Here is a 25,103-nt window from a genome sequence, read left to right on the forward strand (position 1 = left end):
TATTTTATTTTATTTTTTAAATTTTAACTTTTTATTGTTATTCAATTACAGTTGTGTGCCTTTTCTCCCCATCCCTCCCCCAGCTCCACCCTCCCCCTTGATTTTGTCCATGTGTCCTTTATAGTAGTTCCTGTAAGGACTTTAGTATTTTAATGAAGACATTAAGTCATTACTCTAAGTCTGTATAACTTTTAAATAAATGATTCCTTTTCTTTTCACCAATCTCTGGCATTGAGAGACATCTCTCCCTGGCAGTGGGCAAGGCGAACCTAGTAGGTGGGGGAGGACCCCCAGAGAAAAAGGGAGGGTCATTTCGGTAATAGTATATCGTACACCCCTCCTTGGGTCTGTTCTGTAACAATTCGTCTTCAATATTGAGGAGACTATTAAGGTGCAAAACAGAAAAATAAGAAACATAAATACCTAGAAAAAATGTGTTTTTATAATTTATATGCACTCATTCCTCAGTCTCTGCAGGGGATTGGTTCCTTGATCCCTGGCTGATACCAAAATCTGCAGATGCTCAAGTTCCTTATGTAAAAATGTATAATATTTGCATATAACCTATGCACATCCTCCTACGTACTTTAAACCACCTCTAGATTACGTATAGTACCTAATACAAAGTAAACACTAAGTAAATAGTTGTCATGATATATCATTTAGGGAATAATGACAAGAAAAAAGTCTGTACATACTCAGTACAGACACAACCATCGTAGGCCTAACTACACAGTGCACGTCAGCAACAATGTGATTTAAAAAAATATTACCAATCACTGGTTGGTTGAATCTGTGGATGCAGAACCTGCGAATACAAAGGGCTGAATGTATTGTGATTTTATTGTTTGCTACCTTCTTTGAACTCACATATACAGATATTAACAATTTCACTTTAAATGTTCGAAGGAGCATTTTTATTCTGCTCTTTCCAGAAGACTATCAAGATTTTTCCAAGCAATGTATGAAAAAAGACTGCATTTCTTTATTTTTTTATTAAGAACTTCAACATATGAAGACAACTTCTCCCAGTAATACTTTGTTCAGTAATATGAAGAGGAAGCATCATTACCAGGAGTCAACAGTGAAGGTGAAATGGTGGAGTAGGGAAATGCTGTGCTCACCTCCTCCCACAACCACATCAAAATTACTGCTAAATTATAGAACAACCATCGCTCAGAACTGCCTAAACGCTACCTGAACTAAATTCTTAAAACTAAGAATATAAATAAGCCACAATGAGACAGGTAGGAGAAACAGGGATGCAGATGCCATGGTGTGGCAGTTAAGAATCTGAAGGGATATCTCAGAGGCAGAGGTTCCCCCATGAGGAGGGAGGGGACCCCACCTCAAAACTGGCTGCCCAGCCCATGGCACCAGTGCCAGGAAGAGGAGTCCTGATACTATCTGGCTGTGAAAATCAGTGAGGATTGCCCCTGAGTGAAACAGGGCTTCTGGAGTTCCAGGTGTAACTCTTGAGGGGCCCATGCATGGACTCACTCACAAACTCACTTGCTCTGGGCTCCAGTGCAGGGGCAGCAGCTCCAAGAGCCAGGGACGCATGGAAAGAAACTGAACTGACTACCTTCAGGGCGAAGGCTGGAGGGACAGGGGGTCAGGGCAGCTCCCTCTGGGAACAAAAGAGCTGGCAGCCACCCCTGATCCGTTATTGAGAACTCTCCCCAACCCAGCTGGCAGGTGAAGGCAGGGGCCAAACCTGAGCCCTCCATTAACCTGGCTAACATCTTTCACCCAGCCCTGGTGATTCCCTAAGACTCTATCCCACCCAGATTGTGCCCCAGGCCTGAGTCACTCCCAGTGTTTTTCCACACAAGCCTACTTTGGCTCACTGCGGACTATCCTAAAATCTCCCAAAGGTCTACAAACCCCAAACAAGCACTGTTTGGCCTCGGCATACCTTGTAGTACCTTTTGCTAAGTAGCCCCAATCCAGCACAAGTGACTACCAGTCTCACTTGTACTGTAACTCTTATTGGCTTGTCCCAAGCCTGGCAAAAGCTGCAGTGAGTGTTGGCTTGGAATGTAGCTTCTACTAAGCAGCTGCAAGCCTGGCACAAGTGCCTGTTGCCTTCAGCTGTTATCATGGTACCCACCAAAAGGTGCCAAGCCTAGCTCTAGTGGCAACTGGCCTTGGTCCACAGCATAGCCTCTCCCAAGCACCTTCAAGCCCAGAACAAGTGGTAACTGACTATAAACCACTTTGTAGAGTCCATGAGGCAGCACCAAAACACAAACAAGGGCTGACCTTGGCCTGCACCTGAGCCTCTCCCAAGAGGCTCCACAACCAACATACCTGGTAGCCAACACACCCAACCAGGCCTGCAACCCCCCCCTCCCCCGCTTAAGAATGGACTCAGTTAGCACCAGAGCCCTACTGCAGTGACTCGCACTTCACAGGGTCAGCCCCCACACAGCAGCTTGCCTGCTGTAGTCATGGCCAGTCAGCCCAAGGGTCAATCCCAGACACTGCTGGGCCAACATCAATTGAGACCCAACTACAACAGGAGAGCACACACAACTCACACAGGAAACACCCCTGGAGAACCTGGCTAAGAGTATTTGCCAAAAATTGGATAACCAGGAAAAAAATAAATCCCTGGTAACATACAATCTTTTAAGGCTGAATCAGGAAGAAAGAGAAAATTGGACCAGCCTGATAACTACTAATGAAATCAAATCAGTAACCGAACAACTCCCAACAAACAAAAGTCCTGGGCCAGATGGCTTCACAACTAAATTTTACCAACATTCAAAGAAGAATAATTATCCTTTTTAAATTATTCCAAAAAAACTGAAGAGCAGGGAAGGTTCCCAAACTTATTTTATGAGGCCCACATTATCCTGATACCAGGACTAGGCATGACACTATACATTAAAAAGATCATACACTATGATCAAATGGGATTTATTCCCAGGATGCAAGGCTAGTTCAATATCTGCAAATCAGTTAACATGATGAGCACATAAACAAAATGAAGGATAAAAATCATATGACCATATCAAAAGATACAGAAAAAACATTTAACAAAATCCAATATCCATTCAGGATAAAAACTCTCAGCAAAGCAGGAATAGAGGAAACATACCTCAACATAATAAAGGCCATATATGACAAATCCACAGGTAACATCATACTCAGTGGCGAAAAGTTAAAAGCTTTTTCTTTAAGATCAGGGACAAGACAAGGATGTCCACTTTCACCACTTTTATTTAACATGGTATGAGAAGTCCTAGCCACAATAATCAGACAAGAAAAAGAAATAAAAGGCATACAGATTGGAAAGGAAGAAATAAAACTGTCATTACTTACAAATGACATGATACTACATAGAACTCTAAAGATTCCACCAAAACACTATTAGAATAAATGAATTCAGTAAAGTAGCAGGATACAAAATTAATATTCTGAAATAGGCTGCATTTTTATACACCAATAATGAACTCTAGGAAAAAGGAATTAAGAAAACAATCCCATTTACAATTGCATCAACAAGAATAAAATACCTAGAAATAAATTTAACCGTGAGGTAAAAAACCTGTACTTGGAAAAATATAAGACATTAAAGAAGGAAACTGATGAGGATACAAATAAAGGGAAGCATATACTGTGCTCATGGATAGGAAGAATTAACATCATTAAAATGTCCATAATAACCAAAGCAATCTACAGATTCAATGAAATCCCTATCAAAATACTAATGGCATATTTTCACAAAACTATAACAAGTAATCCTAAAATTTATATAGAGCCACTTAAGCCCCTGAATAGCCAAAACAATCTTGAGAAAAAACAAAGTTGCAGGTACCAAGCTCCTGGTATCAAACTATACTACAAGGCTATAGTAATCAAAACAGTATGGTAGATGCATAAAAACAGACATATAGATCAACGGAACATAACGGACAGCCCAGAAATAAAACCATGCCTGTATGGTCAATTAATCTAGGACAAAGGAGGCAAGTATATACACAATGAGATAAAGCCAGTCTCTTCAATAAACATGTTAGGAAAACTGGACAGATACATACAAAAAAAATGAAATTGGATCACTTTCTTACACCATATACAAGACTAAATTCAAAACAGATTAAAGATATAAATTTAAGGTCTGAAAACATAAAACTCTTAGAAAAAACAAAGGCAGTAAAATCTTTGACATCACTGGTAGCAATATGTATTTTTTTGGACATGTCTTCTCAGCAAGGGAAACAAAAGAAAAAATAAACAAATGGGACTGCATCAAATTAAAATGTTTTTGCACAATGAAGGAAATCAAATCAAAACAAAGAGACATCCTACTGCATGGAAGAAAATATTCACCAATGATATACCCAATAAGGGGTTAATATGTAAAATATATAAGGAACTCATACAGCTTAACACCAAAAAAAAACAAAACAAAAAACAAACTGATTAAAAAATGGGCAGAGAACTTGAATAGACATTTCTCCAAAGAGGACATACAGATGGCCAATAAACATATGAAAAGATGCTTAACGTCACTAAATCACCAGAGAAATACAAATTAGATATCCCCTCACACCTGTCAGAATGTGTCTCATCAATAAATCAACAAACAAGTGTTGGTGAGGATGTGGAGAAAAGGGAACCCTAGTGCACTGTTGGTGGGATTGAGAAGTGGTGCAACCACGGTGGAAGACAGTATGGAGGTTCCTCAAAAAATTAAAAACAGAACTAACATATGACCCAGGCATTCCACTTCTGGGTGTTTATCCGAAGAACTCCAAACACTAATTTGAAAAGATACATGCTCCCCTATGTTCACTGCAGCATTATTTATAACAGCCCAGATATGGAAGCAACCGAAGTGTCCACGGACAGATAATTAGATAAAGAGGATGTGGTGCATACATACAATGGAGTATGAGCCATAAAAAAGAAGGAAATCTTGCCATTTACAACAATATGAATGAATCTAAAGGATATGATGCTAAGTGAAATAAGGCAGACAGAGAAAGACAAATACCATGTGATTTCACTTGTTGAATCAAAAATAAACAAACAAAATAGAAGCAAACTCATGGATACAGGGAACAAAAAGACAGTTGCCAGATTGGAAGGCTGAGTGAAAAGGGTGAAGGGATTAAGAAGTACAAATTGCTAGTTATGAAAATAGTCACAGGGATATAAAGTGCAGCATAGGGAATATAGTCAATAATACTGTGATAACTATTATATGGTGTCAGATGGGTATCGGACTTATCAGGGCGATCACTTCAAAAATTATATAAATGTCTAAACAGGAAGTTGTATACCTGAAACTAATATAATACTGTATGTCAACTGTAGTTAAAATTTTATAAAAGTGAAAACATTCAGAACCAGAGACAGCAGTTATATATATGTCTTGTCATTTAGTAGAATCAACCCAATATAAAGAATCTTGAGTTCTTAAAGAAATCAGTGGCTCTGGCCAGTATGGCTCAGTGGGTTGGAGTGCCAGCCCATAACCAAAAGGCTGCAGTTCAATTCTCCATCAGGGCACATCCTAGATTTCGGGTTCAATCCTGGATTCCCGATCCCCCTTAGGGTATATACATGTACAATCTGATCCTCAGTCCGGGAGCTTTCAGGAGGCAACAAATCGATGTTTCTCTTGAATTAATGTTTCTCTCTCTCCCTTCCTCTCTCCTTTCATCTCTTCCTTCCTCTGTCTCTACAACCAATGGAAAACAGTCCCCGGGTGAGGAGAAAGAAAGAGAGACAGAGAGAGAGGAAGAAAGAAATCAGTGAATAAATGACAGAAATACAAAAAGCACTACTTATCAAAATATATTCTCTATAAATTACTACACTACTGGCCAATCAGTTTAAGCAGGCTGGCAAATTGGTAAATGAAAAGGCTTCCACTGCCTACAAATAAGAAAAACTAGTAAATTTTAAGTTACCTATAAGGGCAGGCTGATAATGCCTGAACTTATTAAGAGCTCAAAAAATGATTGCTGAATAAAGAATTAAAATAAGAGCCTTCATGAGGTGTACAGAACATAAATCATTTTTTTAATCCTCATCTGAGGATGTGTTTTATTGATTTTAGAGAGAAAGAAAGGGAGGGAGGGAGGAGGAAGGCAAGGAGAGAGCGTGAGAGAAACATTGATGTGAGAGAGAAACATTGATTGGGTGCCTCCTGTATGTGCACCAACTGGGGATCGAACCCACAACCTAGGTATGTGCCCTGACCAGGAATCCAACCAGTAACCTTTTGGTGTACAGGATAATAACTGAGTCACTCAGCTAGGGCATAAATCTTTCTTATGAAAAATGTTTTTAAAAAACTTTGAAAAAGAAAATAGTCACATATATACTTTTCTATTTTTTTTTTAAGATTTTATTTACTTATTATTTTTAGAGAGAGGGGGAGGGAGGGAGGAAGAGAGGGAGAGAAACATCAATGTGTGGCTGCCTCTTGTGCGTGCGCCACTGGGGACCAGGCCCTGAGCAGGAATTGAACCGGCGACCCCTTGGTTCACAGGCTGGCACTCCATCCACTGAGCCACACCAGCCAGAGCTAATTTATCTTTTAAAATATGAGTTACATCCAAAAATATTAACTGGGAGTTGAATATGCACAAAGATATCTTAGAATCTTTATTAATATCTTCAAATTATTCCAGATCGCCAATTCACAGTTATATAAGAAAACGAACGGGAGTACTAAACTGAAAACCTTCTCCTTTCAGTCACAAGGTAAACAATAGAGCTGATGGGACAGGAATCAGAGAAGTTTGAGTTTTCTACATATTTTTTTTTTAAGGATTACTACTGAAAAAATCTCAGGTTCTGGTCATGTTTTATCCATACAACTCTGACTAAATTTAAAACAAACCCTCAGATGAAAAATGTCAGAGAGCAGTGCACCCCCCAAAGTGGCAAGCACAACTTACTTCAACTTGAAAAAGTTCTCCAGCGCCCTCACAGTCATTGGATGTGATTATTGGAGTATGAACATGCACAAAGCCACTGTCCTGGAAGAAAAAGAAAAGCCATTTTTTTCAGTATACTTGCATATGAAATAATTCCAAGAAAATATGTTATTATACAATTAAAAGAGCATTAAAAGAATGCCGTATCAAATCCCTCCCCAACTCCCCAAATAAAACTACTGAAATTCCAAGCTGAGTGTTTTACTCTGTATAGAAGCACAAACAATTTTAAATCAGGAAATGAGTTAGACATTATCTAGTCCAATTTCCCCATTTCAAAGATAAGGAACTTGAGGCCTAGAAAGGTTAATGAATTACCAAGTCACACAACTAGTCAGTGACAGCCCAGGACTGGAACCTAGGTCTTCAGGGTCTGTCTCTGGTACTATTTCTTCTTCCACTTTTCTAACATACTGGTAGTGATTTAATGCGCACACCTCCCCAACCCCTCAAAGTTAATGTATAACAAATAATGTTGCCCACATTGCTAAGAGAATACAAAGTGATCAAAGCAAAGTTCAGTTATTTTGCAATGAGACCCTCAATTGTAACAAACCACTGAAAAGGAAAAAAATCAAAGTTGACAAATAGGGACTACAGAAATAAACTGCAAACAAGGCAGAAATGATTTTTAGGATGTCTGTCATTAAATTGATGGCAAGAGCACTGCGTGTGGCACAGGCAGTGCACTTCCGTTAGCCTCAAAGAGGACTGTGAGCAGCAAATGCATCCATTACTGAGGCGCCCAACTGCAATTTTTCTGCTCCAAAGTCTGAGACTATTTCCATTAGTGAACCACAAAAGCTGTTGCTAGTAGAATTGAAATAACCCAACAACTTCAAGGTTAAGCTTCATTCATTTTGACTATGGATATAGGCAAAAGGTGACATTCAGCATAAATGCTGCAGGGTGGGCGTGGAGGCAACCAAAGTGGACTTGGGCTGCAAAGGCAGAATAGTATGTGTTTAATGCAAATATTGTGGTCTTGCCCAGGGTGGTGTAGCTTAGTGGATTGAGTGTGGGCTACAAACAAAGGGTCGCCAGTTGAATTCCCAGTCAGGGCACATGCCTGGGTTACAGGCCAGGTCCGCAGAACTGGTCCACAGTACTGGGCGTGTGAGAGGCAACCACACATTGATATTTCTCTCCTTCTCTTTCTCCTTCTCTTCCCCTCTCTCTAAAAATGAATAAAATCTTAAATAAAAAGACTTAAAAAGCTATGGTCTTGAAATCAATACAATGAATTTCGAATCTGCTATCTACTAACTGCCTATCACTGGTGGAATATAAAATGTCTCAGTGTGTTACCAGGGACCCCCCAAGTTTGCTCCCTCCTTCACAAAAAGGTTAAATTAAAATATTCTGGTTAAGATACAAAGCATCTAGTTAACAACTTGCCTTATGATACAGACGGATTAAACATTCAAACTCTAAGTTAGGAATCTCAGACAGCATTCAGATACACACTCAGTCTGGGAGCAAATGCCTGGAGGTGCTGCACAGGGCATGTTATAGAGAACAAATGAAACATAATCAATAATAATATTACTGCATAAAATTTTTATCTCTCAGGAGCCAAGAATTATGGACATGAATCATTTATTCCACACAAATGCAGGCAACTATGAGCTTGAGTGCTGTAAACAAAGAAAGGAAATGAAAAATCCAAAGGAAATGAGGGTGGCGAGAGGGCGGGGGAGAGGGAGGAGAAAATTTAACGGCTAAATATAATTGCCAAAGTTAGAACTGGTCAACTGCCATAAGAATCATCACTGTAAATCTTATGAAAATAACTATATGATATTTTTTAAAAATCACTCAAGTAGTGGGAATTATTTTTAACACTCAACTAATGCTAAACCTTTCAAAAGGTGTCACCAACTTTTTAAGGCTTAGTGCTGCAAGCAAGGCTTATGAGATCAAAGTCCATGACATTACCACCAAAAGCTATAAAGTGTACAAAGGAAGAAAAATAAAGCATTAAGAATACATTCCAAAAAAGAGGAGTGGACAGGGAAGGAGAAAGAGAAAAAGGAAAATAAATAGCCAGGACTGGAGGAGCCCTGCCAGCAGCGGTTTCAATGTGGTACCAGTGTGAGGTCCTTACCCTTTACCACAGCAAGGTGGTTCCTAATTAGAAGTACGAAGGCCAGAGAAGGAACCAAAAATAAAAGCACACACTTTCATCCAATTTTCAGATTGCACCCACTGCCTCTAAATATCTAGTTTGATAGATAGACATTCTGGAACCACATATTTTATAAGGCACTGAATATCTGAAAATTACAAAATTCATGTACTAAGGCCCATACACATCACTCAATGACTCATGGACTGTATTTTCTTTCACACACACATACACACACCCAAAATAAGTATCTTTATTTATCAGAATCAGCAACAACAACACACCAGCAATTGCCAGCCACAGGCACACCATGGCAACAAAAAGTGAAAGCAAAAGGAGACCGCCCCCCCCAAAAAAAAATAATCCACAGAAAGCAGTCACAGGAATTCAGCAGTCTGGGGTCATTCAACACAGGGACAAAGAATACTCCACACTGTCACAGGCTTTGAAAGCACTGCCATACAAAAGAGGAAAAGATCTGATACTCAAAGGAAGAATTCTGACTTCTCAGGAAAGGGTAAACTTTTTTTCCTGGAAGTTAGGAAGCCAGGGAAGTATGTAATACACTGTAGGATAATTTCCACTGGAATTTAGAAAATCTGGTGCCTGAGCAGATAATCCTGTTATTTGAGAAACTCAGCTCTTCTAAATGCCTCATTCCTTGAGGATTCTAGATGGTCAGTTTTTAGTTCATAGCAAATGTGTCAGTTTTATGAGCAAACCAAATTATACACAAAATATTTTTGATACTTAAACCAAAACAGTAACTCTAGATGCTTAAAGTATCCTAATTAAAAGGTACTACTTGTTTATTTTTTTCTATATTTCTAGATTTGAAATTTATGAAGAGTTTACATTTTAAGTCCTAACATCTTCTAGGGAGCCTATAGTCACAACTCACAGAAATATAGGGTCTGGCACAAATAACACCCCTTATTTATTACCAAATATTTTATTACAAAATCATAAGCATGTAATATCACACTCAAGCATACCTATGACATTTTTAGGTGAAATGTTCAAATTAAAACTATAAATTATTACACCCATATTATTACCTTACCAACCACACTCAACCAGGCATTACTTCTGCCAGACCCTGTAGTACCAAATATTAGATAATATATAACGATTATTTAATATGTCATGTAGCTCTCCTCTGATCTCTCTAAACAATTCAATCCTAACTGCCACACATACAACTGGGTAACATTATAGAAGTTGGATTATATTTTCCAATGTCTTTACAATTAAAATGTGAATTTATAGCACTCAAAAAAAGTACCTATTTTGTAATGATCACTGCGTGTTAAAATTTATTTTCAACCACTTATAGTGTTTCTTTTTAATTTTATTTTGCTCATTTTTTAACTTCAGAATTTCTAGTTTCTTCCCTTATTTCTTAATTGTTTACATATCTGCAAAAGCTTCATGTAACAAAGAAATGCAAAAAAAAAAGGTAAAGCCCACTAGCCAAAGGACTGCAAATACCACCACCTGGTGGCCAGAAGTGTGTAAAACTATTTCAGAGTTGGTATAGGTCCACTTTCCCAGCTGTTAAAGCCATATGGGGGAAAACATTTTCAGATCTGAACAAATTTTGTTTGTGTGGTTCAAGCACTACTGGAATGCCATATGGAAGTTGCATAAGAAAGTTTATGAGGCCACATGTAAATGCCCCCTTTCAAACTGGAATGGGGTGGTACTGTATAATGTGATTTATTTTCCTTTGTTTATTCAAGAGTACAGTATATGCTTTAAAGCCATGATGTTCTTCAGCCGTTTTACCAGAAATCAACTCTGAAGGAGCTTTTTGAAAAACAGGAACTCCTGTATGCTGCAAAGGTGGGTCTACATGACTTTGGATACAGGGAAGGGTATACATTACACAATCTCTGCACACTAGCTGGATCTGGAGAAGTGGCAGAGAAAGAGTTCCAAAACCACATGGAATAACAGTGAACTTTATGCTCTGGGTCACTCCTTGCCTTTTCCCCCCAGCCCCCATCCACATGAGGGGGAGGGTCCCTTCACGTCATGAACTTACCAACTATTGTACATTCCATTGTAGCTTTCCCAGGTCGGGGGAAATGGTGGAAAAGCAAAACTAAATAAGACAAAATGCCTTTAATCATTAGATCAATCTACTTGGTCAACACCTCTTTAAAATTTGTAATTATTATTTATTTACATATACTGTATATAAATACTATATAAATATATATACCAGATACCGTATTTTTCAGACCATAAGATGCACCTAGGTTTTAGAGGAGGAAAACAGAAAAAAATTTTTGAAGCAAAAAAATGTGGGAAAATATTTAATAACATCCTTTAAAGCAGAAATCCTGTAGTGAGCCAGGTAAGCTACATTTGGACTATAAGACACACCCCCATTCCCCGCTCCCCCCTCCCCCAATTTTTGGGGAAAAAGTGCATCTTGTAGTCCGAAAAATATGGTATACTATAGATATGGTGTGTATGTATATATAGTGTGTATATATATATATATATATAGTATGTGTGTATATATAGTATGTGTGTGTGTGTATAGTATGTCTATGACCAAATTGGAAAAATAGGGACCAGATTTACCCTCCTAACTGAAATAAACAAAAAGACAAAAACAGGAAAAAAAAACCCTACAAGCAAAACACATGAAAGAATAGTTTTCAGGATACTGGACACCAGACAACAAAGGACAGTGGTCTTGGAAGATGGGAAACAAACACAGTGAACCGCCCCCCAGCAGCCCAGCTTACTACCTTGAGATTTTCCAGGCCATAGCAAGGAGTCATAAAGTGGAGCCCAGCAGATGCCCTGAGTTGAGAAGACAGAGCTGAGAGTCTCAGGAGACCAAAGTGACTAAAATTCAAGACAGACTACCAGAGAGGAAAGAGTTGTGCAGAGAACTCCAGAGATGGGTAGAGGGTCACATGGAGCATTAGTTAGAGCACAGGTGGCAAACACAAGGTCCGTGGGCCGAATCCAGCCCCACACCTTGTTTCTACCTGGCGGCAGTGCCAAGCTCTTGCTTAACTGTTAAGGAGTAGTTACATTTATACAGTCCTGAAATTACATTCGGCCCTTTGAGGGCAACCGTGAGGCTGATATGGCCCCTGGTGAAAATGAATTTGACACCCCTGAGTAGAGGAATGATCAAGCCAATGCTTGTGAGGAAACCATCCAAGACCACAAAAAGAACCACCCCAAAGACTGGGAAACAGTGCCTTGTGCTCACATGTGGCTGGGAACCTTGTCTGAACCCACAAGCCAGACTGAAAAAATCCACTAATACTCAGGAAGGCTTTGCCTCAGTATTGGGGAATAATTACTCCTAGACTGAGAACTTCTCCAGACATACTCAAAGGCAGGACACAAAGGATCAAACAGTTTTCAAATAACTGCATACCAGAACAAAGCTTAACCAGCTTAAAATTCACAATGCCTGGCACCTAATCAAAGATTTGCAGGTATGCAAAAGAGGAAGGGAAACATAATCCACAATGAGGAGATGAATAAATCAAAACTGACTCCTAACTGACAGATATGTTAAAATTAGAAAAAAAAGACATAAAAACAGTATTTTTACTGCATTGTATATGTTCAAAACCATATTGAATATGTTCAAAATTAAGTAGAGAAATGGAAGACATTTTTTCAGAGGGTCCAAATCAAACATCTAGATATGAAACCTAAAATGTGTGAGATGAAAAATGCACTGGATAGAAATAACAACAAATTAAATGTAGAAAAAACACATAAATTTAATCACACAGCAACAGAAATTATCCTAAAGAAAAACAGAATTTTAAAAAAGAAAAGAGCACCAGTGAGCTCTAGGAATACCATCAAGTGGCCTAATATTTAGGTAGCTGAAGTCCCCAAAGGATGGAAGAAACATAAAAAATATTTGAAAACATAATAGCTGAAAAAAGTTGATGAAAATAAAAAAGAATAGATCCAAGAAACTCAACAAACTCCAACCATGAAGAAACTGTGCCAAGGCACATCATAATGAAATTGCTCAGAATCAAAGAGAAAATTTAGCCTGTGTGGTGTGGCTCAGTGGACTGACTGGCAGCCTGCGAACCAAAGGGTCGCCGGTTCAATTCCTAGTGAAGGCACATGCCTGGGTTGCAGGCCAAGACCCCAGTAGGGGGCATGGAAGAGGCAACCACACACTGATGTTTCTCTCCCTCTTTTTCCCTCCCTTCCCCTCTCTCTAAAAAATAAATAAATAAAATCTTTAAAAAAATGAGATAGAAAATTTAAAATCAATCAAAAAAAAAAAAAAGAAAGAAAGAAAGAAAGAAAGAAAAATACCATGATAGTAAAGGGTGCTTGGAATAAATAACTAATAGAACTTGCAGGATAATATTCCAGTATTACAATTACTCAATTTCTTTTTTTAAAATATATTTATTGATTATGCTATTACAGTTGTCCCATTCCCCCCCTCCACTCCACTCCACCCTGCCCACCCCCTCCCTTCCATATGCCCCCCCCTATAGTTCATGCCCATGGGTCATACTTATAAGTTCTTTGGCTTCTACATTTCCTACACTATTCTTACCCTCCCCCTGTCCATTTTCCACCTATCATCTATGCTACTTATTCTCTGTACCTTTCCCCCTTCTCCCCTGTTGATAACCCTCCATGTGATCTCCATTTCTGTGGTTCTGTTCCTGTTCTAGTTGTTTGCTTAGTTTGCTTTTGTTTTGGTTTTAGGTGTGGTTGTTAATAACTGTGAGTTTGCTGTCATTTTTACTGTTCATATTTTTTTATCTTCTTTTTCTTAGATAAGTCCCTTTAACATTTCATATAATAAGGGCTTGGTGATGATGAACTCCTTGAACTTGACCTTATCTGAGAAGCACTTTATCTTCCCTTCCATTCTAAATGATAGCTTTGCTGGATACAGCAATCTTGGATGTAGGTCCTTGCCTTTCATGACTTGGAATACTTCTTTCCAGCCCCTTCTTGCCTGTAAGGTCTCTTTGGAGAAATCAGCTGACAGTCTTATGGGAACTCCTTTGTAGGTAACTGTGTTCTTTTCTCTTGCTGCTTCTAAGATTCTCTCCTTCTGCTTAATCTTGGGTAATGTAATTATCATGTGCTTTGGCGTGTTCCTCCTTGGGTCCAGCTTCTTTGGGACTCTCTGAGCTTCCTGGACTTCCCGGAAGTCTATTTCCTTTGCCAGACTGGGGAAGTTCTCCTTCATTATTTGTTCAAATAAGTTTTCAATTTTTTGTTCTTCCTCTTCTCCTTCTGGCACCCTTATAATTCGGATGTTGGAACGTTTCAAGATGTCCTGGAGGTTCCTAAGCCTCTCCTCATTTTTCTGAATTCTTGTTTCTTCATTCTTTTCTGGTTGGATGTTTCTTTCTTCCTTCTGGTCCACACCGTTGATTTGAGTCCCAGTTTCCTTTGCCTCACTATTGGTTCCCTGTACATTTTCCTTTGTCTCTCTTAGCATAGCCTTCATTTTTTCATCTAATTTGCGACCAAATTCAACCAATTCTGTGAGCTTCTTGATTTCCAGTGTTTTGAACTGTGCATCTGATAGGTTGGCTATCTCTTCCTTGCTTAGTTGTATTTTTTCTGGAGCTTTGAAATGTTCTGTCATTTGGGCCTTTTTTTTCTTTTTTGTCTTGGCGTGTCTGTTACTTAAAGGGGAGGGGCCTTAGGTGTTCCCTGGGGTGGGGTAACACTGGTGGCTGTGCTGTGACGCTATATGTGGGGGAGGGGCCGAGAGGGAGCAATGGCACCCGCTCCACTCTCTGCCAGATTTCAGTCACTCCGTCCTCTATCCACAATCAAATTGGGCCCCTCTGGTGCTGGTTCCTGAGTGGGTGGGCTTGTGCACGCTCTAGGCCCCTGTGGGTCTCTCCAACAACCTCTCCTGTGAGTCTGGGAGTTTCTCCCGCTGCTGCCCCCCCCCCTCCCCCCCCCCCCCGGGTGTTTTCAATCAGAGGTTTGAGGCTTTATTTCCCCAGCGCTGGAGCCCTGGGTTACACAGTCTGCTTCGCTCCCCACCTTTCGTCCTGGTTTATCTCTGCGCAAATGTGGGGCTGCAGGGTCTGTTAGTGGTCAGACTGCCTGCCCCGTTTGTCCCACACTCCGCCAGTCTCAGTCCCGCCACGGCCACACGAGTCCTTTCCGCCCCGGCTGCCCATCTCCGTCCCTCCTACTGGTCTGAATGAATGTTTATTTTTTATTTCCTTGGTTTCGGACATCCTTGCCATTCAATTTTCTGTCAGTTCTGGTTGTGCAAGGAGGCTCAGTGTGTCTACCTATGCTGCCATCTTGGTTCTCCACAATTACTCAATTTCTTTACAAGACAGACCACTGAGAAGCAAAACACCTTACCTTAAAGAAAGAATGAATAGCAGCTGTGGCTTCACTGCGAACCCTCAGTATAGAACCGAGGGCATTAGTCCTACACCTCAGGTGAGGAAATTGTCTTAGATACTCCAGAGGAGGCTTCTCTTTATATTTAAAAGGGAAGTCCTGCCAGTAAATAAAAAAACAAATTAGAAGCTAACAAGATAGTTTCCAGGGCATTTTTAAAATGATAGTGCTTTAGAACAAAACTAAGACATTTTCCTTCTTTATTTCTTATTATAACTGAACATAGTTCATATTAATTCCAACGAGTTAGTAGAATGGTGGCGGGGTAGAATCAGAGAGATGTAGTTTTTAATTCTGCTCTCCTACTTACTAGCTGTGAAGCCATGGGCAAGTGCACTTAATATCATTTAGGCTAATCTGCTATTTACCAAATTTCTATCTGTCAACTATCAACTACTACTTATGAGTAGAGAGATTAGGATATAATTATGTAAAACAGTCCACTGGTACAGAGGAGTTTAGAATATTGTACATATTAAGGATTGTTTTCTACAGCTGTTTGCATACAGCTGGTACTTAATTTTTAAATCACCCAAATGTCTTGAAAGTCCACAGTCTTTCATAATCAATTGACAGTTTAATCACTGTTTACCAACATGCATTACTACCTAAGAATATGAAGGGTCGACAACATTCTGTCATCTGGCAGAGTAGTGTATATTTACAAAATATTTAAAGAAAATTATGAATCTACCTAGAAGTATTTCCACCTGACCCACACTGGTGTTGTAAGATTAAGACAGAAACAAACTTTCAGACCAAAACCAAAGTTTTAATAAAAAGATAACAAAGAAGCTAAGTGAAAAAGCTACCCTGCTAGCTTTTTTAGACTTGTCTATTCCTTTTAGGCCTTGTGCATATATTAATTTATGTTGTATAGAAATAAGCACCACACTTATTAAAGTGAGAAATTTGACCACATTAATAGGAATTTGGGGACTGTTACGTGGTTCAGAACAAATAACACTGAAATGAAGGGAATGAAAGGTTATCAACACCCACAGAAGCCAAGGGAGAACAATTTAAGAAGAGTAAAACACATAGTAAATTTTTAATAATCACATATCCCTCTAAAAAAGGAAAAACAATGGTTACTGTCTCCATTCCTTTCTGAGTTCCAAATTACTTTCAGTTCATTTTTCAGAAATCCCAGAACCTGATTCTTGATTTTACTTGTCAATTAGAATTTCTTAGAAAATTATTCAGAATGACACATTTAAGAAATTGCCCATTTTCTCCTTATTGCCTGTATTTAATTTCTTCCAGTTATCCCAAAGAACTAAAAATGAATCAAAATAATGCAATTTCTCTATACTTCCTTATTTTTTGTTCACTAAACATTTGAAGACAAGCATCTTAAAACCACAGGGAGTCAAATGGCTAGTACCTATGTCAGTTTCAGCTGTGCCACTCACTAAGCAGCTGTATCACCTTGGGCAAAGTCATTTCGCCTGGCTGGGCCTCATTTCTCCAATTGAAGAAATTTTTTAAAAAGTTAAAAAAAAAGAAATTAGATCGATAATCTATTACTTTATTCCTGCTAACCTCTTCATCAGGCTACAAATAAAAAGCTGCTAACAGAAAATTCTTGCAAAAACACGAATAAACATGTCTTAATGTAGAATTTCTTTGTTCAGCCAAGAATTACAAATTCAACTAGCACTGTCCAGTTGAATTTCCTATGAGAAACGGAAATGTTCTCATTTATCTGTGCTAATGTATCTGTGTATCAATGTATCTGTGCTATCTAGTATGGTAGCCACTGGTTGCGTACGACCAGTGAGCACTTGAAAAATGGCTAATGACTTGGAGGAATGGAATTTTTTATTTAATTTTAATTGATTTAATATTAAACAGCCACAGGTGGCTAATGGCTACCCTATAGGACCTAACAGTTCCAGGTCGTGCAAGTCACTTCTAGACAGAACTTTCCTTAGAATGTGGTCTGCCCTGGTATGTCTCCATCATTGGGCATGCTTGTAAAAGTGGCAACTTTCAACTGTGACAGAGATGCATAGAGTAATACTTAGCTCAGAACACTCATCTGTCTACACAGGTACTTTTTGCTACTCTCTCTACATTCCTTAGGCTCTACTGCCTGTTTCAATGACCTGGGAAGCCACAATCAAAACACATTCTAAGTGCCTTCTTCCCAATAATCACATTTACAACAAATTGCTAATGTTTTAAATTAAGCCTAAACAGCCTCCATTAAAGTGTCAGAAAACATACCTTGGGATCACAGTTGCCAACAACTTCAATTCTTTCTGCTTTCAGCTCCACATTTTGTCTTTTGGCTGGACTTTTTACCAACTTTCCGTGAATTTCCACGGAGCTCCCAAAAGCCAGTTCTCTATAGTAACAACACAGCATAAACAAGATATCATTATACACAATCCTTATTTTAATACAAACCTTGCTATGAGAACATTAAAATGTTTAATGATAGAAGTTTTTACTCTTAATTAGGTAAAAAGCTGCAGACGGTTAAGAGAGACTGAAGCAAAGGATAGGCAGGAATATTGTCACATGAATATGTCAGACAGAGGAAGAAAGGCCTGAGCTTGAAGGATCTTGATTTTAAATATTTGGATTGAACCTCAAAACTATGAAATGCAGATTTGTTTAGAAAGACTATGCAGGGTACAATATGAACACTGGATTAGGAAAATGGGAGGCAGAAGAGATGAAAAACTAAATCAAAGGACTCACTTTTTTTTTAACTCACCTACTGTCAAAGTTTGAATCTGCTACAATCTGAAGGCTTTCCAAAGAGGACCCATCATTTACATGCAGGAACAAGACTTCCTTCTGGGATCGGACTGAACGAATCCATCCCTAATGAAAAGAAATATTTCCAAATGTGAGTTTAAAACATGTACACATTTTACATTTTCATTACACATACACATAGCAGATGAAATGAAACCAAGGGAAAAAACGTCCTCATAATCCTGCCTTAACAAATCAATTGCTTTTAGCTCACTCATATGCATATATAACTTTATACGGTTCTTATTACAGTGAGATACAGCTTTGGCATTCCACCTTTTGTTTTGTTAATAAAGCTCATCTTTCTGAATAGGTATCTGACCTTCCAGGTTGATGAGCCTAATTCACACAACCAATCCCCCCATGTTGGCTCTTTCACTTATTTTCTCCTGTCCCTGCACCCTCTTAATTGGGTTAAATTGGGTTAAAAAACAAAGTTTCTTTATTTTGGTTTCTTTCTTCTTTTATTCAGATTCCAAGAAGGGAGATTATGTAGTTATAGATGAGAAACATCTTTATGGGATTATATTTCCTTCTAAAAAATACCACACATAAAGAGTTCTCAAGAAACTTCTCATTATGAACATAAGTTATACGTAAACTTCCAAAACCACTCTGAATTTAAATGACAAGTAGTTTGAGTATAAATGAGATGTGTTCAAGTAGATCAATTAACATTAAAAACAGCTCTCTCACCAATCACATCTAGCTTAAACTTAATTAGCAGAGAAGTTAAGAGAGAATGTTCTTCTAGCAGACACTGAATAATCGTGAAACAACTGATGCTGTTTGATTAACCACCAAACACACCTGGGAAAAGCAAGACACTCCTACTTAGAAAAACTGTACAGTCAGGCACCACTTAATGGCAGATATATTGGGAGAACTGCATTGTTAGGCAACTTCAACCTTGTGCCGGCATCATAGAAGGTACTTACACAGATCTAGATGGTATAGCTACTATACACCTACACATGTTACTGCACAAACCAACACGAGATTAAATCAAGCACCAGAGAAAATGACGCAATCGAGAGATGTGGTAAACACAAGATGCACGAGGCTGCTGCAGGTGTAACAGGGAATACTCTTCCACAGCAAACTTTGTACAAGTAGAAAGAGTAGACTCTAAAATAACAATAAAAGTGTAGTAAATACACACACCAGTTAGCAGTCATTTATCGTCCTTACAAGTATTATGCACATAATTGTATGTGCTCCACTTTTATACAACTGGCAGCACCAGCATCACCACAAACGTGAGTAATGCGTTGCACTATGACGTCAGGTTATGAAGGTTACCACGTCACTGGGAGCAGGAACTTTTCAACTCCATTATATTCTTATGGGACCACGTCCCTTTTATGCAATCTGTCATTGACCAAAATGTCATATGGCGCATGACTGTATTGACCCTTATTTTGTGTCCCCAACATGCCCTATAGACATGGAGTCTTCCTTGACCTCCTCACATAGTTAAGGACTTCCTCCCTGTTTCCTCCAAGGTTTTTATTTATATCATTAATGCCTATCATATTGCTGAAATTACTTGTTTTAGCTACTAGACCAGGGCTCTCCAACAAAAGTATGTGAACCACATAAGCAATTTTACATTTTTTTAGTGGTCACAGTAAAAGTAAAAAGGTGAAATTAATTTTAATATTTTATTTAACATTATGCCCCCAAATTAACATGTAATCAATAACAATATTTTGCATTATTTTTTGTTCTATATTTTATTTGCAGCATCTCTCAATCCAGACCACCCACATTTTAAGCGCTCAGTGGTAAGTAGTACAAGTGTCAGTCCTGTACCAGCACTGGATCGTATTAGACTGCACAGCACTAAAGTGAAAGCCTCTAATGGAGGCATTAGGTTGTTCTTTTCAGCGTGGAGCTGCCTTTAGACTAGCACATAAAAGGCGTCATTAATGTACGGCAAATTAATAGATGGATTCAAGAAAAGATTTTGACTTGGATCATGGAAAGAATATGAAACCCAAGTAAGAGCAGAAGGGTAGATTAGACATACTGCTAAACACCAAAGATACGCAAGGACAACAGAAATTATTGTTTCAGCAAACAACCTTGCTTGGCCTGCTCCTTTAAGAGGAAATCTATATGGAACTGCTGCAAATATTATTAGCAAGGGAAGTAATAGTTAACATTTATTGGCTCTGGACCACTGTTCTATGTCTTATACCTGTTATCACCTTCATTTTTATAAGAGGAAGCTGAGGGTTAGGGCACGTAAGTGACATGCCCCATGATGAGAGTTACACATAGGCAGCGTGACTCCAGAGCTTTCAAGCTGCTACACTCCACTTTTGCCTATTTGATTAAACATGTTACATGCGAAGCCTCACGGTAGGCCCTGTGGTCGAATGAAAGGTATGGTTTTAGTTGAACAAATATTTACAGTCAGCCATATGTGAATAGCAAACCAGGTAAGGCATGTTTTCTGCTCTCAAGGAGCTAGCTCAAGACAACCAGCATATAACTGGATTTATTACAAGGACTAAAGGAAATGGGACTCCTTCGGTTACTTTGCTGTACAATTAACAAGTTTACAGGTAACGCCGTAGTACCGTGAAAGCAAATTTCCAGCGTTTTATAGGCGTCACAAGTTTTGCAAACGCAGTAGCCAATGAAAGGAGAAAAGTGTGAACGCATACGATTGCCTGCATTTTCTAACTTCTCCCTGCCGGTCCTTCTGACCCGACAGTACAAGCCAAGCCTAGATGTGGATGTGCCATGTCAGTAAAAAGAAAACAAAAACCAAACTAACAAAAAAACCCTTCCCATACACCAACCTGAACCTTAACGCGCTCCCCATTCGTGTTCTGGGCCCTGAGAGCTTCCCGCACGCTCAGTTTGGCTGCAGGCTTGGGTCTCGGGCAGGGAGCAGAGGAACAGGAGCGCAGGGCTCGGAGCAGGCACCGGGCCCCGAACATCGCGCCGGTGCCCCAGGCCCTCCCTCCTCCGCACCAGCCCGGATCCTAGCGGGCTCGCCCCTGCCTGCCGGGACCCTCCCCTCTCAGCCGCTCCCCAACTCCCGGCCGCAGGCCTGCCGTCTGGTGCTTTAAAGCCCTCGGTTGCTCCCTTCCCCTTTAGGAGCTCCAGTTCTGTCCCCCAAAGAACCTCTCCTCTGTTCCCCTCTCCCCGAGGCGGCGGACCGGAGACAACACATTCAGCGGCCTGAGCCGCGAGGAAACCACGTGCCGCAAGAGGCCAGGGCCCCCTCTCGGTCGCGCGTAGTTTCTAAACCTGCTCCCAGACCCACGGCCGAAACGCAAGCTGCCGCCGTACGTCGCCACGCCCACCTGGCGTCATCACGCTGCAAGGAGGCAGAGAGCCAGACGCACTCGTGACTCGAGTTTAACGGGAGGGCGGAGTGGAGGAAGGGGCGGGACCATCATGGGGCGGAGCTAAGGCATTCAGGTGCGAGGGGGTGTTGGCCCAAGTAATTACGGAGTCCACGAGGGGCGGGGTCTGAGAGTCTCAATTTCTAAAGGTTACAGGTGATGCTAAGGAACTCTGAGAGGCAAAGAGTGATTGGTGACGAGCGAAAGAGGCTAGCAGAGCCTACGCGTGGAATGCCAGGCATGGCCCGGGCAGGTAGCCCTCTCCCAAATAAGAGTAACTGAAGAGACCTTGAGTATTATGGGAGTCAGAGAAGGCACAGTGTGAAGATGATGGAGAGAAACTGGTGTGTCTGGCATTGCGTGCTAGAATCTGCAAGTCTCTCTTTTTTCCAACACAGTTATTTGCATTTGTTTGCCCTGGAAACCTTGACCCTTTTATATGTTAGGCTACCTTTAAAATGTATCCAAAAGTTTTCTTTTTTCCCCTGTAACTCAGTGACAATCATGAAAAGGTTTTTAATTAAAAGAAGTAAGGGCTAGTTACCTAAATTTGTCACTACTATTATGCCAATATTACAAACAAGGGAACTTAGGCATAGAAAAGTTAAACGAGTTGCTCAAAGATATACGTCCTATAAGTGTGAGATTTAAACCCCCAAATCATGGTTCCATGTACTAAACTATTTATACCATGCGGTGTTTCAAGATGGGGAATAAAATCATGGTCCCTTCCATCGAAGAGCTCATGGTCTAGAGAAACTGGCAAGAAAACAGATCATTGCAATGTAAACCAATAAGTACACCCAAGTGCACACAAGTGGAGTGGTAGTCTAGAGGTGGAAATAATTAAGCTGAGTTTTTGAGGAGGATCCTAATTTAGCCAGTTTGGGATGTAGGAAAGGATTTCATGCCAGAACGTGAGCAGAAAATGTTGCCAGGAAGATAAATAACCCGGAAGAATTGTAAAATTGTTCTCAAGATAGACTAGAAAATATATCCCATGAAAATATCACAGTTCTTGGGCACTTTTTGAACCTTGAGAAAACAAATGTGGAAACTTCCAGCCAAATGCCTTCAGGATTATGTAGCTGTGGACTTTTAAAAAAATATGCCTTCAAGGTACTGGTTACAAAATCTGGGGAATGAGACAACCTGGGGTTCACAGCAATGACATGGTTCCCAGTTCAAATCTCTTTGAATACACCTACCTTGTCCAAGGGACCAAAAGTAGTGACCAGTTGGCTCACTTCCTACCCAGTGCATTTTCTATATTAAATCACATCGTCTTATTTTTAATTAAAAAATTTCAAATCCTCACCTGAGGACTTTCATCAATGAGAGAGAGAGAGAGAGAGAGAGAGAGAGAGAACATTAATCGCCTGCCTCCCATATATACCCTGACCAGGAATCAAACTCACAACCTAGGTATGTGCCCTGACCAGGGATCAAAACTGCAATATTTTGGTGCATGGGATGACACTCCAGGCAACTGAGCCACCCGGCCAGCGCATATCCTCTTATTTTTGTTTTCAATGCTGGAATGACACTTCCCCTTTTAGAATCATCCTCCATCAGACAATAACCAGAGTGATCTTTCCAAAATCAATATATTACCATGTCAAACGATTGCTAATGCTATAGACTGCTATGTGCCAGGAGTTCTTTACATAGTAACTTATTTAATCTTTACAGTAGTCCTCTGAAGTAGGGTAGCATCACCACCCCCAGTTTCCAAAGGAAAAACTGAAGCTCAGAAAGGTTTCATGTTTGTACTATTAATACAGGAAATCTGGCACCAGAGTCCGTTTTCTTATCCACTTGCTACTCCAGAGATTAAACAACCCTCCAGTTGCTCCCTCTAACACAAAGAGGACTTGCTTTCTTTAGAATGCCTCCGAGGCTGTCTGTGATCCAGGAGGTTCTCTGAGGTGTCCTTGGTGTGAGGAACAGAAGTGAAACATCCTTATTGTTACCTTTGATACTGTAGGTCTGTGGAATGAATACTTTCAGCATTACTCATCAGCTTTGGGGAATGTTTTCATCAGGCTCATGGCAGGGGTCAGCTTCCCGTGCACAGTTCAGGCTTCTGAAAGGCAGGCATTACTCTGATACCCCATGTGGTATCAACCTGGACTACAACTCTGTTCAGGGTTTTCATTAAGCTTGAATTTACTCATGAAATGGTCAACACTGAAAGCTTGATTTCAAGGTTATGACCTCAGAGTATAGAGGAACATACCACTCAATGCAGAAATTATGGAGACATGAGGCGTAGAAAAGGAATGGATCTTGGGTTTCTCTGAAGGAGCTAACAATGGTGAGTACGATTTATCTCCGAAAAGGGAAAGGCACGTGCCCAGAGCAGAAAAAGAAGTCACGTTTGTAGTTTGTATCTTTCAGAGAAGCAACTCATAATCTAGAAAGAGAAGCTGACAAATAAATGGTGAATTAAAGCAATAAGCACAGAAGAGTAGTAGTAACCAAGTCTTGGGGGAGCAAGGCCGTTTTCCTATAGGAAGTGACATCTAAGCAGAGACCTGAGGGGGAGGGAGCATTAGCTTGTAAAGGGGGAACTGTGTGTGGTGAAGGGAGTTGCAAGCATTCTATATCGTGACGGAGCTGGGCTTACCTGGATCACATATATGAACATTGCTTGAGCTGTGCATGTTACATACACTTCAATAAAAATATAAATTAAATATTAAAAATAGAGGAAGCAGGTCTGTTGTGAGAATTAAAGTATCCTGTTTCCCTGATAGTGCAAATGATACTTTCTTTGTAAAACCTATGAACTATTTCCTGCATATAGATGAGTTTAGAGGATCATGCAATAAAACTTGGTAGCTACCACCTAGGTTTGTCGAATCAAATCTTAATATTTTGTCATAGCTCTTTTGGATCTTCCGCTTTTATTTCAAGGAAAAATAAAATCTCCCCTGTACCCCTCTGCATTTTTCTCCTTTCCTCCTGGATAGAGGAAACCACTGTCTAGAATTCAGAGTTTATCATTTCCTTCCATATTATTATAACTTTGCACAAACACACATACATATACACACATGTGTACATATATGAATATATAATATGCATGCATGTATAAAGTGTCTTGTTTTGTTATTTTTAAACTTTAAATAAATGGAATCTTTCTATATGTTATTCTACAACTCAAATTTATTTTTTGATATCTATCCATGTAGCTCTAGTTCATTCTTTTCAATATTCCACTATATGAATGTACCACAATTTATTCATTCTAATTCTGATAATTATTTGGGCTGTTTTGGTGTGGATTTCCCATGAAGCTAATGAAAGTTAAGCTCAGAGTCCGTTATTTGCATGTATGTGTTCCCTTACCCACCCCTTCCAATTCTTTACTACCACTCTCCCCCACAGTGCTGGGAGTGGTAGAGTGAGAAGTGAGGCAATCAGGAAGCATTTCTAAAGGAACTCAGAATAAAG

General features: G+C 39.7%; 1 protein-coding gene across 3 annotated transcripts in view; it reads right to left on the minus strand.

Moving 5' to 3' along the window:
- Positions 1-21,587, minus strand: part of NARS2 (asparaginyl-tRNA synthetase 2, mitochondrial) — a 117,087-nt gene extending 95,500 nt beyond the window's left edge. For 2 of the 3 annotated variants that reach the window (XM_071221469.1, XM_024572541.3), the window contains exons 1-5: positions 21,093-21,587; positions 18,236-18,345; positions 17,740-17,860; positions 15,466-15,606; positions 6,927-7,007 (exon numbers count right to left, since the gene is read on the minus strand). In XM_071221469.1, coding sequence (XP_071077570.1) covers positions 6,927-7,007; positions 15,466-15,606; positions 17,740-17,860; positions 18,236-18,345; positions 21,093-21,233 — 594 coding nt within the window. In that variant the 5' untranslated portion in view covers positions 21,234-21,587. Of the gene's footprint in view, positions 1-6,926; positions 7,008-15,465; positions 15,607-17,739; positions 17,861-18,235; positions 18,346-19,470; positions 20,419-21,092 lie in introns of those variants that run through there. The other variant, XM_053924104.2, reaches the window with a different exon arrangement.
- Between the last annotated feature and the right edge of the window lie 3,516 nt (positions 21,588-25,103).

Source organism: Desmodus rotundus, chromosome 5 (assembly GCF_022682495.2).
Source record: "Desmodus rotundus isolate HL8 chromosome 5, HLdesRot8A.1, whole genome shotgun sequence".
Classification (NCBI taxonomy): domain Eukaryota; kingdom Metazoa; phylum Chordata; class Mammalia; order Chiroptera; family Phyllostomidae; genus Desmodus; species Desmodus rotundus.